This window comes from Schistocerca piceifrons, chromosome 2, assembly GCF_021461385.2.
Source record: "Schistocerca piceifrons isolate TAMUIC-IGC-003096 chromosome 2, iqSchPice1.1, whole genome shotgun sequence".
NCBI classification, from domain to species: Eukaryota; Metazoa; Arthropoda; class Insecta; order Orthoptera; family Acrididae; genus Schistocerca; species Schistocerca piceifrons.
Window position 1 is genome coordinate 743,321,811 of NC_060139.1, and position 16,475 is coordinate 743,338,285.

Consider the following 16,475-nt stretch of genomic DNA (forward strand, 5'->3'; position numbering starts at 1 on the left):
GGGAAGGAGACCAGACAGCGTGGTCATCGGTCTCATCGGATTAGGGAAGGATGGGGAAGGAAGTCGGCCGTGCCCTTTCGGAGGAACAATCTCGGCATTTGCCTGGAGCGATTTATGGAAATCACGGAAAACCTAAATCAGGATAGCCGGACGCGGGATTGAACCGTCGTCCTCCCGAATGCGAGACCAGTGTCTAACCACTGCGCCACCTCGCTCGGTGTTTATCTTATATCCTCCTTTCAAGACACTGTACATTCCGTTCAACTGCTCTTCCAAGTTCTTTGCTGTCTCTGACAGAGTTACAATGTCATCTGTAAACCTCAAAGTTTTTATTTCTTCTCCATGGATTTTAATACCCACTCCGAACTTTTCTTTTGTTTCCTTTACTGCTTGCTCAATATACAGATTGAATAGCATCGGGGAGAGGCTACAACCCTGTCTCACTCCCTTCCCAACCACTGCTTCCCTTTCATGTCCCTCGACTCTTATAATTGCCATCTGGTTTCTGTACAAATTGGAAATAGCCTTTCGCTCCCTGTATTTTACCCCTGCCACCTTGAAGAGAGTATTCCATTCGACATTGTCAAAACCTTTCTCTAAGTCTACAAATGCTAGAAACGTAGGTTTGCCTTTCCTTAATCTTTCTTCTAAGATAAGTCGTAGGGTCAGTATTGCCTCACGTGTTCCAACATTTTTACGGAATCCAAATTGATCTTCCCTGAGGTCAGATTCTACCAGTTTGTCCATTCGTCTGTAAAGTATTCGCGTTAGTATTTTGCAGCTGTGACTTATTAAACTGATAGTTCGGTAATTTTCACATCCGTCAGCACCTGCTTTCTTTGAGATTGGAATTACGATATTCTTCTTGAAGTCTGAGGGAATTTCGCCAGTCTCATACATCTTGCTCACCAGATGGTAGAGTTTTGTTATTTGATATTTACGAACTTATATTTGTCTTGTTTGTCTTCATTAGTATTGGATGTGAGTAGTATGGTCGGTAATAAGTCAAAGTGTTCGTATGCCATTGCTCCACCTCCTCATCTGTTACTTCCGTGAAGTCATAGGACATTGGAGTCTATATATTAAGGGAACTGGAGAGCTCGCTTGGCTTGAGCCTGGTGTGCAAGTTCGTTAGAAGAAAGACATTGATGTCGATATTCTGAAATATATGGCGGAGTTCGTCGAAATGAGTTGAAAGTGACGGCCAACTATGTTCTACAGTTACAATACAAACAAGCTGCTAGAAATTGTGGCTGCTTGAGTAGAAAAGTTCGTACCTCTTAAAGCAGAGACTTTAGAGTTCATTTGCACTGCTTTTTTTTCAGCCTTTATCCGCACCATTATCCTGACATTTCTTGTTCACACACTACGTAGCCCAAATTCGGATATCACATTATTCAAAATTTTTATCTTTCAGCAGTGAAATCATTGCATAATGTCAGGATTTTCTTCGCGAATTTCTTAATCACTCTGACTGTTTCAGACATTTTCGTATATAATACAAACTTCAGGATTGTCGCTCTAGGTTCCACAGATCACAACTTCCTACATCCTACTTCTTAACTTCTGATTACAGAATGTGCTGCATTATATTTGTTCTCACTTTAAGCTTTTACAATGTCAGATGGCTATGTTAATAAGAAATGTTTTAATCTTAGCAGTGTACTTTCAATGCTGGACAACAATATGTTACCCACATTGCCTTCGCATAGGAGAATTAAGAGGGATGTTCGGTACCATTTTACCAAAATGGAAGAAAAAATTCCGCTACTGTCAGCAGATAATTGTCATGGCTTGTGGCTCATCGTCAAACCTGAAGAGACATCTAAAATCGAAGCATCCCACAGTACATCTGGAACAATGTGAGTCAGGAAGCCCATCAAGATAGCCATCAGTCGATGCAGAAATTCGAGAAATCATTTCTCGTGAACTGTCCTCACCGATGTCTGTTTCCACCTCGGGTGAACATATCCTCCCAAAACAGCAAACTGAGTCTCGAGCGCTATCCAGCCCATCAGTCTCGTCAGATTCTGGACAAAGTCCTGATTTATCTGTTTGTGGTGCCCTCACTCTCAACTGCTTTCCATTTACAACAACCAATAAGTAATTTTTTGAACATTATAAAGCTGTTCACATTAAGTAAATGCATGCCATTAGATGTATAGCTTTTAAAAACGATTTGCAGTAAAAATTAAAAAATTTTCGGTCGTCTAAAAGGCAGCCTGCCGTACGTCTGGTGCTTGGACGAGTGTAAGCAACATTAGTTTGAGAAGAGTGAACTAAAGTCACACCTTTTAGAGTGCTCACAATTCGAAGACAGACAGAGCGCAGAAAACGTCTCAGACTGGGGAAAATCTGTTATCCCAAACACAATATAAATTTTAAAATCACTTCCATAATAATAGAAAATGCGTCAAATACGAAATTAACTGCCAGGCTTTTAAAACTTCGACGCATCCCATGCTTTACACATTCTTTAAACCCCACTGCACAACATGCAATTCAGAAGTCCATACAGAAAACAGTTGATGAGTTCAAATGAGTTGTTGTGTTTCTTAATGAGAAACTCCTTGCTTTAAGAAACCAAGCTGAAATGCAAGAAAATTTAAAAAACAGGCCGACTGAAATCAAAGCAGCATGTCCCAAAGAGATGGAACTACTTACGAAATGTTGAAAAAGATTTACTTTAAATAAAGATCCCGTAACACTAAAGTGTATGAGGATATTGAAAGGGTAATGCAGTATGTAAAGGGGGACGAAAATCTAATAGTCATGGGCGACTGGAATACAGTTGTAGGGGAAGGAGTAGAAAAAAAGGTTACAGGAGAATATGGGCTTGGGACGAGGAATGAAAGAGGAAAAAGACTAATTGAGTTCTGTAACAAGTTTCAGCTAGTAATAGCGAATACCCCGTTCAAGAATCACAAGAGGAGGAGGTATACTTGGAAAAGGCCAGGAGATACGGGAAGATTTCAATTAGATTACATCATGGTCAGACAGAGATTCCGAAATCAGATACTGGATTGTAAGGCGTACCCAGGAGCAGATATAGACTCAGATCACAATGTAGTAGTGATGAAGAGTAGGCTGAAGTTCAAGACATTAGTCAGGAAGAATCAATACGCCAAGAAGTGGGATACGGAAGTACTAAGGAATGACGAGAAACGTTTGAAGTTCTCTAACGCTATAGATACAGCAATAAGGAATAACGCAGTAGGCAGTACAGTTGAAGAGGAATGGACATCTCTAAAAAGGGCCATCACAGAAGTTGGGAAGGAAAACATAGGTACAAATAAGGTAGCTGCGAAGAAACCATGGGTAACAAAAGAAATACTTCAGTTGATTGATGAAAGGAGGAAGTACAAACATGTTCCGGGAAAATCAGGAATACAGAAATACAAGTCGCTGAGGAATGAAATAAATAGGAAGTGCAGGGAAGCTAAGACGAATGGCTGCAGGAAAAATGTTAAGACATCGAAAAAGATATGATTGTCGGAAGGATAGACTCAGCATACAGGAAAGTCAAAACAACCTTTGGTGACATTAAAAGCAACGGTGGTAACATTAAGAGTGCAACGGGAATTCCACTGTTAAATGCAGAGGAGAGAGCAGATAGGTGGAAAGAATACATTGAAAGCCTCTATGAGGGTGAAGATTTGTCTGATGTGATAGAAGAAGAAACAGGAGTCGATTTAGAAGAGATAGGGGATCCAGTATTAGAATCGGAATTTAAAAGAGGTTTGGAGGACTTTCGGTCAAATAAGGCAGAAGGGATCGATAACATTCCATCAGAATTTCTAAAATCATTGGGGGAAGTGGCAACAAAACGACTATTCACGTTGGTGTGTAGAATATATGAGTCTGGCGACATGCCATCTGACTTTCGGAAAAGCATCATCCACACAATTCCAAAGACGGCAAGAGTTGACAAGTGCGAGAATTATCGCACAATTAGCTTAACAGCTCATGCATCGAAGCTGCTTACAAGAATAATATACAGAAGAATGGAAAAGAAAATTGAGAATGCGCTAGGTGATGATCAGTTTGGCTTTAGGAACAGTAAAGGGACGAGAGAGGCAATTCTGACGTTACGGCTAATAATGGAAGCAAGGCTAAAGAAAAATCAAGACACTTTCATAGGATTTGTCGACCTGGAAAAACGCGTTCGACAATATAAAATGGTGCAAGCTGTTCGAGATTCTGAAAAAAGTAGGGGTAAGCAATAGGGAGAGACGGGTCATATACAATATGTACAACAACCAAGAGGGAATAATAAGAGTGGACGATCAAGAACGAAGTGCTCGTATTAAGAAGGGTGTAAGACAAGGCTGTAGCCTTTCGCCCCTACTCTTCAGTCTGTACATCGAGGAAGCAATGATGGAAATAAAAGAAACGTTCAGGAGTGGAATTAAAATACAAGGTGAAAGGATGTCAATGATACGATTCGCTGATGACATTGCTATCCTGAGTGAAAGTGAAGAAGAATTAAATGATCTGCTGAACGGAATGAACAGTCTAATGAGTACACAGTATGGTTTGAGAGTATATCGGAGAAAGACGAAGGTAATGAGAAGTAGTAGAAATGAGAACAGCGAGAAACTTAACATCAGGATTGATGGTCATGAAGTCAATGAAGTTAAGGAATTCTGCTACCTAGGCAGTAAAATAACCAATGACGGATGGAGCAAGGAGGACATCAAAAGCAGACTCGCTATGGCAAAAAAGGCATTTCTGGCCAAAAGAAGTCTACTAATATCAATGAGGATGTACGTCTGGAGTACAGCATTGTATGGTAATGAAACATGGACTGTGGGAAAACCGGAACAGAAGAGAATCGAAGCATTTGCGATGTGGTGCTATAGACGAATGTTGAAAATTAGGTGGACTGATAAGGTAAGGAATGAGGAGGTTCTACGCAGAATCGGAGAGGAAAGGAATATGTGGAAAACACTGATAAGGAGAAGGGACAGGATGATAGGACATCTGCTAAGACATGAGGGAATGACTTCCATGGTACTAGAGGGAGCTGTAGAGGGCAAAAACTGTAGAGGAAGACAGAGACTGGAATACGTGAAGCAAATAATTGAGGACGTAGGTTGCAAGTGCTACTCTGAGATGAAGAGGTTAGCACAGGAAAGGAATTCGTGGCGGGCCGCATCAAACCAGTCAGCAGACTGATGAAAAACAAAAAAAAAAAAAAAACTCCTTACCTCGACTTTTAGAGGAAAATCGATCACCTTAAACATAAAAGGTGCATACTGGGAGATGATGCAACAGGCTTTACAGATTTTGAAAGTTTTTGATGACTTAACCGAAGAGGTGCCCTCACAGAAAAGTCTCACTTTCAATAATGAAAATCTTACCATGATTAATGGAATGGCAACTAAAACCGTTTAAAGAAAATAAAGGATATCCTCAAGAAACAGTCACTTCTTGATAATTTGGTTAAAGAGTTATCAGAGTGGTTTGGTGTCTCCAACAACATAATGATTAGTCAGATAACATTACTGGACCCCCGATTCAAAGGCAAGGATTTTCAGAAGACAGAACATCTCAGGACTGCTGCATGAAGGCTGTTGCAAAAATGAAAGCGTTGGATGTTCAATAAGAAAAAACAGAGCTCGCGTCGCAACCAGTTACCAACGTTACACATGAGACTTGTTCAATCTGTTAGGAATTCAGTGAACCTATTAATCAACTTCTAGCAAGTCACAACCTGGAAAATGCAGCAATTGTCGAATTGGACAAATATTTAGTGAAGGAATATTTGCCTAGAAACAGCGATCCCTTATACTGGTGGGAAACAAAAAAATTGCTATGGCTAGCACTGTATCAATTGGTTCTAAAAGTATTATGTATCACAGTAACATCAGCTACCCACGAACGAATATTTTCAAAGTCGGGACAAATAAGCACTGAGAAGAGAAACAGACTCACATCAGCTAAAATGTGCCAAATTTTATTAATAAATGATAATACCGAATAATTTTTCTTTTATGGGAATATATAAGGTATACTGACTGCAAATGATGACTGCAGATACTCTTCAATTCTTATATTGTTTTTTCTAGTAAAAATCAAAATATAACAAGAATCAGTCTTCATTCTTAAAATTTTTCCACTTGCTAAAAATATTTAGGATTCGGTTGTAATATTTATAACTTTTGCAGTAGACGAAATTTAAAACTTTTGTATTTGAAAATTACTAAGGACATAACACAAAATTATTGCTCCTCTTTATAAGTTCTTTCAAAATAGGACCAAATCAGATAAAAATGATGGTTTAGTGACCTGAATTAAAAAGGAAATGTGCCTTTCTTTTACTTATTTTTGTGAGTGAATGGTGAGTGGTGAGTCATGAAAAAGAACTAGTTCATTCCAGTGCGTGACAAGTTCTGATCCAATCTCTGATAAGAACAGTTTTTCCCATTTCTGCTTAAGTCACACTCATTTTGATACATGCCACTATCTATCTGACCTCAGTTATCTTGAATGTTTCTTTTCAGGGCCCATATGCTATGGATTTGGAGTCTCTGGCAGACTGTGACGATCCAGAATATAAAGATTTACTCAAATGTAACGTTCATCTTGTGCAGCTCAACAATGGCGACATAGTGTACCAGGGAAATATAACGTTCATCTTTGACATGGATGATCCGAAGCTTCTTGTAAGTATTTTCTACGACGAACAAGCCAACTGATATTTGCGACAGATTTACATAGGTATGAATCACACAACCACAGCAAAAACTTTTGCTTAAGCTCATGTTCTCTTCCAATAAGTTGTAGTAACTGTAGAGAAGTTGTAGTAACTGTGGAGAACATAGTTTGTTATTTCTGCGTCCAGGAAAGGAAAAGTTTCATTCCTACAGGACGCCTTATGAGAACATGCTCTATGAACATGATAAAAACCCAGTGAATAATTGTTTTGTAAACATAGAAATTTGCATCTGGGTACACGTTTCTTTATGGTTAATGTAGGTGCTCCAGTAACGTTCCAATTTTCCTAACCGTCGAATAGGAAATATGTTTTCAACTTTGCATAATGGTTGTTTACAGCATGAAAATCTCATCATTCAACGAATGTTCCTTTCAGATGTTTAGGTTGAAATAGATAAGTCATATTGGGACGAAATTTGAAGAATAAACTGGGTGGAGAAATGACACGTAACTGAGACCTACATCCATCTCAGTATCCATACTCCACAAACCACTAGGAGGTGAATGTCTGATGGTACTTCTCAACTCACCACATATTAGGGTTTCTTTCTCAGACCACGGGAAGAATGACTGCTTCAGTGACTCTTAGAGAAAATAGGATCTAAATGTTCATTAGAAGAAGCAAGGCAGTTAATGGAAGAGGCCCTACCCACACCATTTGATACAATTGAAATTCCACCTACCTCTTCTTCTGAAATTAGGAAGATGATAAACTCTCAAGAATAAAAGCTCACATGGAATTGATGGCATTTCCAGCAGGATAATAAAAGCTTGTTCCCAAGAAATAAGTGGGATTCTTAGCCACATATGTAATAGCTCTCTGAAGCAGGGTATTTTCCCAGATAGACTGAAGTATGCCATTGTTAAACCACTGCGTAAAAAGGGGGATACATCTGATGCTAACAACTACCTCCCAATCTCTCTTCTGACTGCATTATCCAAAATTCTTGAAAAAGTGATGTATTGTAGAGTAGCTTCACACCTTTGCAAAAATAAAGTTTTAACAAAACATCAGTTTGATTTCCAGAAGAGTTTTTCAACGGAAAATGCTATATATACTTTCAATAATGAGATATTAAATGCTCTGAGTAACCGGAAGTCACCCGTTGGCATTTTTTGTGATCTATGAAAGGCTTTTGATAGTGTAAATCACGGAATACTTCTATATAAGCTAAAGTAGTGTGGTATGAATGTGACAGTGCTCAAATGGTTTAAATCATACCGAACTGGAAGAGTGCAGAAAGGTGAAATAAGCAGTTCACATAATATCAAAAAAACTAGTGATTTCTTATACTGGGGAACAATCAAGAATGGGGTGCCGCAAGGTTCGGTCTTGGGTCCTCTGATATTCTTAATATGTATATTAATGACTTGCCATTCTATATCCACGAAGATGCAAAGCTGGTACTTCTTGCCGATAATACAAGTATAGCTATCACACCCAACAGTCAAGAATTAACTGGCGAAATTGTAAACGATGTTTTTCAGAAAATCATTAAGTGGTTCTCTGCAAATGGGCTCTCATTAAACTTTGACAAAACACAGTATATACAGTTCCACACAGTAAATGGAATGACACCATTAATATATATCAGAAATCGGTAGGTAAGGTAGAATATTCAAAATTTCTAGGTGTATGCATTGATGAAGGGTTGAACTGGAAAAAAATACACTGAGGATCTGCTGAAACGTTTGAGTTCAGCTACTTATGCTATTAGGGTCATTGCAAATTTTGGTGATATACATCTCAGTAAATTAGCTTACTATGCCTATTTTCATTCTCTGCTTTCGTATGGCATCATATTCTGTGGTAACTCATAATTGAGTAAAAGAGTGTTCATTGCACAAAAGCGTGTAATCAGAATAGTTGCTGGAGCTCATCCAAGATCATCCTGCAGACACTTATTTAAAGAGCTAGAGATCTTCACTGTAGCCTCACAATATATATATATTCTCTTACGAAATTTGTTATTAACAACCCGAATGAATTCAAAAGAAATAGCAGTGTACATGGCTACAACACTAGGAGAAAGGATGATCTTCACTACTCAAGGTTAAATCTAACTTTGGCTCAGAAGGGGGTAAATTATGCTGCCACAAAAGTCTTTGGTCACTTACCTAATAGCATCAAAAGTCTGACAGATAGCTATATAGCATTTAAAAGGAAATTAAAAGAATTTCTTAATGGCAACTCCTTCTACTCATTAGATGAATTTTTCGATATAGTTTTAAGTGGGTAATTTCCCCAACCCCCACAAAAAAATTAAAAATATTAAGTGTCATGTAATATCTTGTATAGACAACTTTTAATAACCTGACACGTTCCACATCATTACGAAGTGTCGTATTCATGATCTGTGGAACAAGTACTAATCTAATCTAATCTGTCTGCACTGTAATTAGTCTAACCTTGTTTTGTCTTGTCGTTAAGGGAGACAGCGTAGAGAGCTGCAGTATATTCCTAAACTCCTCACACTGACTCTTGAATCTTATTGCGAGGGGCGTTCAATAAGTTATGCAACACACTTTTTTCTCCACCAATTTAGGTTGAAAAAATGCGGAAGTTGTGGAACATCGTGAAATATTCCCGCTTCAAACCCCTAAAGTTTCAAGAAGTTCCGACAGGTGGCAGCGCTGTATGTAGACTTTAAAATGGCGTTTCTAACGAAGTTGCGTTCCGAGCAGACAACTGTCATTGAGTTTGTTTTGGCGGAAAACCAAAGCATCGCAGATATTCACAGACGCTTGCAGAATGTCTATGGAGACCTGGCAGTGAACAAAATCACGTCGAGTCGTTGGACGAGTCATCTGTCATCATAGCAACACTGTCGTGGAAGCCTGCTCGTTCTCCCGCGTGCTGGTTGGCCACACACAGCTGTGACTTCTGCAATGATGGAACGTGCGGACACTCTCATTAAAGGTGGTCGACGGGTCACAACCAAACAAAACGCAACTAGACAACTGTGTTGATAGTGCTGGTACAATCGTCCATCGATTGGGACACACTAAAGTGTGTGTCCGTTGGGTTCCTCGACACTTAACAGAAGACCATAAAGAGCAACGAAGGACCTCCGTTGGGATTTGCTTCCGCGTTACGAGTCTGATCGCAACATTTTTTGTCGAAAATCGTCTCATACTATGAAATCTGGGTTCGTTGGTCTGTTGTTCCTCATCCACTCTGCAGCCCGTATCTCGCACCTTCCGGCATCCATCTGTTTTGCCTAATGAAGGATGCACTCGGCGGGAAGCAATAGGCGGATGGCGTGGAGTTTATTGATGTATCCGACGTCGACGAGTAGAGTGGTACCATATGGGCATACAGGGGCTCCCAGTAAGATCGCGTAAGGCCATCGCATTGAATGGAGATTATTTTGAAAAATAGGGTTCTGTAGGTAAAAGAGTGGGAAATGCTACAGTGTATTGGAATCCTGAACAAAACCAATCTGCTTCCAGAAAAAGACGTGCTGCATTACTTATTGAGCGTCCCTTGTAAGCTGGATCTCGTGGGATAGACGATGTCCATCTTCAAGCGTCTGTCTTCATGCCAGTTTAGATTTTTCACCATTTCCGTTACAATTACCTCTAGATCAAACAAACCTGTACCCCACTTGTTTGTATACGTTCGATATCACCTGTTTGTTATCATTTCCACACTGTTGAGCCCACGGCGTCTCACAAGACTGGTTTGTATGCCATCCCATTTGCAGAGCCATTAATAGAATTTGTAGTTATGATTTATTCAATTCACGTCCCATTTCAGGATATTATAATCTATTCTTCAGGTGTACATAAAACTGTAATACACAGAAGGAGTAGAGGGGGGGGGGGGGGGGAATATAATATAACAAGCATTTGTGATGTAAAATCGCGTTGAAGTGTTCGCCCATGTTGATGCTAGATAGGAGTATGGGTGTAGCTACTATGGACTCTATGGTAATAGTCTAATAGCCACAGGTATTTTCGTGACCACTATTTTTAATGACGCGTTTTGAAAATATCATCATCAAATTGAATTCCATTAATTGAATCTGATGATGATGTTTTCGAAACGCTTCATGAAAAATGCCTGTAGCTATTTTACTATTATCATAGCGTCCATAACAGCTATTCCCATACTCCTAGGTCGTTCAATATAACGCATATGAAAAAACCAGATAAACAGACTAGGAAACAAGGCTACCCACTTATTATATATGGTCACGCAGAACACAGGGTCGGATCAGTGAGTGAAAAGTCTCCAAATCACAGCATGTTGGGTGGGCCTAGAAAAAGGAGGAGAGGCCTAATAATCAAACGGTCCTAAAAATGCAATTTTCAGAAAGGAAAGACGAGAGAAAAAGGAAGCAAAGCCGAACACTGTACTTACGTCTTCACTCTGTCCGCCGTCGAACAGCCGTTTGCCATCGACCCCAACAAGAACAGACTGGGGGGTCGCTCTGGAGGAGCGTCGCGGGCAGAAACTGCGTGCAACAGGAAATAAACTGGAGGCGATATTGACGAAGATACGGTAAATAATGACCGCTTTAATATTCCAACTAAACGATAATGAAACATGAACTGTGGTCCGTACGTAGTCAATATAGATATTTCACAGACGTAAAAATATGAGAAGCAGTATGTAACAAGGCAGCGATACATATCCAAGGAATAAAGAACCGCGATGGGCAGCACTTTGTAGAGTGACTGAATTTTCCAAATAACCTATAAGTGAACCGTAGTCTGTCACCTGAGTTACGTACAACTCAACTTAGGTAATTATTCCAGTTCATATCGAAACAAATTGTTACATTCAGGTATTAGATGTTCAACAATTCCTGTTGTGTTTCACTGATTTTATAGACACATGAAATCTTTTCAAAATCTGGTTGGATATTTACCCAAACATTTCAGTAAGTACTTCGTTACAGGTAACGGCATCACGTACAAAAAATGCGTTTCTGTTGATATTATGTGGCAGATCGTTAATACATAGCACGAATGGGGCGGATCCTGACTCTTCCTTAGGACACTCCCGACTGTCTGCAGGACAGTCTCCATCGAAGGTGACGGGCTGCGTCCTAACCAAGAAATTCTCAATCCAGCCACACATTTCGCGTGATAGCCCATATGATAGTAATTAGTAAGTGTTGGTATGTTACTGGTCCAAATGCTTGTCAGAAGCAAAGACGTACTGCCTTGCTCCAAGGCTTTCAGGAAATCATGTGAGAAAAGCGCGAGTTGTGTTTTGCATGATCGATGCTTTCGGAATACATTTTAGTTGGTTTAGAGATAATTCTTTTAGAGATACGGGGGTCGATAATAATATGTGAAAACCACAAACACGTCACTGTGCCTAATATGGTGTAGGAAAACATCTGTCATTCAGAACAGCTTTCCGTCATAGATGTATGGTAGAAAGCACGAAGTACACTACTGGCCATTAAAATTGCTACACCACGAAGATGACGTGCTACAGACGCGAAATTTAACCGACAGGAAGAAGATGCTGTGATATGCAAATGATTAGCTTTTCAGAGCATTCACACAAGGTTGGCGCCGGTGTCGACACCTACAACGTGCTGACATGAGGAAAGTTTCAAACTGATTTCTCATACTCAAACAGCAGTTGACCGGCGTTGTGTGGTGACACGTTGTTGTGATGCCTCGTGTAAGGAGGGGAAACGCGATTGCGGTTTGTCGCATCGCGACACTGCTGCTCGCGTTGGTCGAGATCCAATGACTGTTAGCAGAATATGGAATCGGTAGGTTCATGAGGGTAATACGGAACGCCGTGCTGGATCCCAACGGCCTCATATCACTAGCAGTCGAGATGACAGCCATATTATCCGCATGGCTGTAACGGATCGTGCATCCACGTCTCGATCCCTGAGTCAACAGATGGGGACGTTTGCAAGACAACAACCATCTGCACGAACAGTTCGACGACGTTTGCAGCAGCATGGACGATCAGCTCGGAGACCATGGCTGCGGTTACCCTTGACGCTGTATCACAGACAAGAGCGCCAGCGATGGTGCACTCAACGACGAACCTGGGTGCACGAATGGCAAATCGACATTTTTTCGGATGAATCCAGGTTCTGTTTACAGCATCATGATGGTCGCATCATGGAAGCGTGTATTCATCATCGCCACGCTGACGTATCACCCAGCGCGATGGTATGGGGTGCCATTGGTTACACGTCTCGGTCACCTCTTGTTCGCATTGACGGCACTTTGAACAGTGGACGATACATTTCAGATGTGTTACGACCCGTGGCTCTACCCTTCATTCGATCCCTGCGAAACCCTACATTTCAGCAGGATAACGCACGACCGCATGTTGCAGGTCCTGTACAGGCCTTTCTGGATACAGAAAATGTTCGACTGCTGCCCCTGGCCAGCACATTCTCCAGATCTCTCACCAACTGAAAACGTCTGGTCAATGGTGGCCGAGCAACTGGCTCGTCGCAGTACGCCAGTCACTACTCTTGATGAACTGTGGTATCGTATTGAAGCTGCATGGGCAGCTGTACCTGTACATGCCATCCAAGCTCTGTTTGACTCAATGCCCCGGCGTATCATGGCCGTTATTACGGCCAGAGGTGGTTGCACCCAAATTGCGTGAAAATGTAATCACATTTCAGTTATAGTATAATAAATGTGTCCAATGCATACCCCTTTATCATCTGTGTTTCGTCTTGGTGTAGCAAATTTAATGGCCAGTAGTGTACGTATGTAGGGAGCAGAGTATGTGAGTAACCTGTAATTTCTACCGCATAGTGTTACACATTAATGGAAGTTATTGAGAAAAAGTAATTATTAAGAAAAAGTAATTATTGATAACTTACATAATCAAAATTATCATTCAAAAATAATTTAATTTCGTGGGAAACACAACAATCCCTCAAACTTCCGGACCGAGATTCGAACTCCAGTACTTCACCTACACAGGCAAGTGCCCTACCATCTGAGCCACCCAAGCACGACTCACAACGCCTCCTCACAGCTTCAGTTCTACCAGTACCTCGTCTCCTACCTTCCATACTTCACAGATGCTCTTCTGTGAACCTTGCACTTGCCCACGAAAGTCAAAGATCCCAAGTTTGAGTATCGGTCCGGCACATAGTTTTAATTTGCCAGTAAGATTCATATCAGCGCACACTCCACTGTAGAGTGAAAATCTCATTCTGGAAACATCCCCCCAGGCTGCGGCTAAGCCATGTTTCCACAATATCCTTTCTTCCAGGAGTGCTAGTTCTGCAAGGTTTGCAGAAGCGCTTATGTGTAGTTTGGAAGGTAGGAAACGAGGTACTGACAGAATTGAAGCTGTGAGGACATACCATGAGTCGTGCTTGGGTAGCTCAGATGGCACAGCACTTGCCCGCAAAAGGCGAAGGTTCTGAGTTCGAGTCTTGGTCCAATACACAGTTTTAATCTGCCAGGAATTTTCATAACAGCGCACACTCTGCTGCAGAGTGAAAATATCTTTCAACAAACAAACCCTTTTAGTTTTTATCCCTTAGAAAATTTCATTTTACCCCTCAAAGGATTATAGCCCCTAGGTTGGGAACCACTGTGCTAGCGGATTATTGAGACAGTGTTCGTTCTGGCACACTTTGCATTTTTGCCAGATGTATCCAAGACGGCGGCGATGACGTCATCCAAGATGGCGGCATGTAGACTTGGAAACAGTGCATGACATAATCCAATATGGCAACCATGATGTCAGCTGATGATGCAAGTACCATTATCCAAGATGGCAGCCTTTCGCCAGAAAGTGCCATGCCCCCTCCCCTCCCCTCCACTTCCACACAATAATGGTGGGAAGTTCAAATTCCAACAGGATAATGCGTCACACCATGGTTATCTCTACTAACCTAAGAAAATCACAGGAAGATAGGTCACTTTGGCTACATCCACTAACTTAAGTCATTAGACCACCACCTCTTCCTAGGAACTGGAGCCAAGTTTGAATTTTGGCATGAAGATAAATCACTTGGGGTTTATGTACTAAGCTAAGAAAATGGCGTGAAAGTAAGGACGCTTGAACTACGTCCACTAACTTAAGTCACCCAACCGCCACCTCCTCCTAGGAACCAGCGCCAAGTTTGAGTTTTGATGGTAAAGAAAGGTCAATTCACCTATCTCTGCTAAGCTAAGAAAATGGTGCAAAAGAAAGGTTACCTCTACTGACCTCAGTCACTTGACTGCCACCTACTTCTAAGGATTCGTGGGAAAAGGACTCAATGAGTCTTTATTTTGCAGGCAGTTCCTCCACCATGAGATCTAGAGTCCAACTGACCTAGTACACAGTACTGCCACCAGAGGGTGCTGTCATCCCTCCTATGATGTAATCCAAGATGGTGGCCTGGAGGAGGAAAATGGCGAGAAAACGACTCTGCCTGCGCTGGACTGCTGGAGAGAGTAAGGAAGGAGTGTGCTTTATTTATTTTGGAACAATTTATTTAGGGATGGAGTATATTTATCACACTGATACAAAACACATGCTTGGGGTCAGAATACACAGTCTGCTGATCAGTAAACTACTCCTAAATGACACTCTGCAGACCTGCAAACAACTCCTAACTTACTGAAATAATTTCAGTACAGACCTGCAACTGCTCCTAAATAATACAGCACAGTGATGTGTAGACACACTCAGTACTCGTAAGCTATCCAAATAGCGCATAGCACAGCGTACAGACCTGCTCGCAAAATAATGCAACAGACACGTGCAGACACCACCGACCGCCCCTGTCCATTGGACCGCACATGTTCCCAGAAGCCAGGACGCACTGACAGCCCTGCAAAGTGACATGGCCGTCAGCTGTCAAACCACACAAAGGCGCCCATTTGGGTTCCGCACGCATGAGGTGGTGGCATCCCTTTCATTGTCAATACCTGAGAAATTCCTATTGAAATACGTGTTCACCTAGGCGCTGATGATGACATGACTGGACAGGAGCGAAGACCTATATACAAACCGCAGGTGCTTCAAGGTGGGCAGCGCATGTGTGTTCACCGCTGCTGGCGTGAACCCTCCCTCTACCTGCAGTCCAGCGAAGACCTTATTGCCGAGCGACACTGCAGATGTCTGTTCCAGAATATCACAAGCTGCTTTCTCCCTAGCGATTGTAACAGACCATGCATGGCATGTGGCTGACGCATCACCACTTGTAGCTACACACCATCCGAAGCGCATCTAGCAATTTTTCCATTGTTCTGTACAGATGCATCAGTCACATGACATAGCCTGCATTCTACTCGTATACAGCCACGTATTTTTTATGTGGTTTAAAGCACTGTCTACTTGCGATTGTACGGTAAACCTGTCGGTCATCAGAGGACTTCCATCTCATTTGTGGTGAAACATGGTGCATTCCTCTAAATGAACTTTGATTTATGTGATGTACTCCATTCCCCCTGTCGCATCTTGGGTGCAAAATCGAGACTTCAGCGTCATAACTAAGTTAGCGATAGGAGCTTGTGAGGCAGAGCAATTTGCCTGACAGGTGTGCTGTTTACAGAGTTAGTGACAGAATTACATGTAATTTTCGCGCTTCGGACGCTGCTGCTATGTGTTTATCTGTTTCCTTGTAAGAGGTATTCGCCTTACTAACGATCGTTTTATATAGGGCTGATGCAGGTGTAGTATAACTTCTGAACCGTGATCAGATGTGAACAGTGGACGCTATACATCTCCAGGAAGCTGTATTGTACTCGTATCACACAGCGGCAATGTTTTAAGGAAGTAGTTTTTTTCGTTTTATGGTTCG

The 16,475-nt window shown here is 41.4% G+C and overlaps 1 protein-coding gene across 2 annotated transcripts in view; it reads left to right on the forward strand.

Annotated features, from left to right (window-relative positions):
- Positions 1-16,475, forward strand: part of LOC124777839 — a 151,692-nt gene that overhangs the window by 31,046 nt on the left and 104,171 nt on the right. For both annotated transcript variants that reach the window (XM_047253375.1, XM_047253374.1), the window contains exon 2: positions 6,507-6,668. In XM_047253375.1, the coding sequence (XP_047109331.1) occupies positions 6,507-6,668 (162 nt within the window). The remainder of the gene's footprint in view (positions 1-6,506; positions 6,669-16,475) is intronic.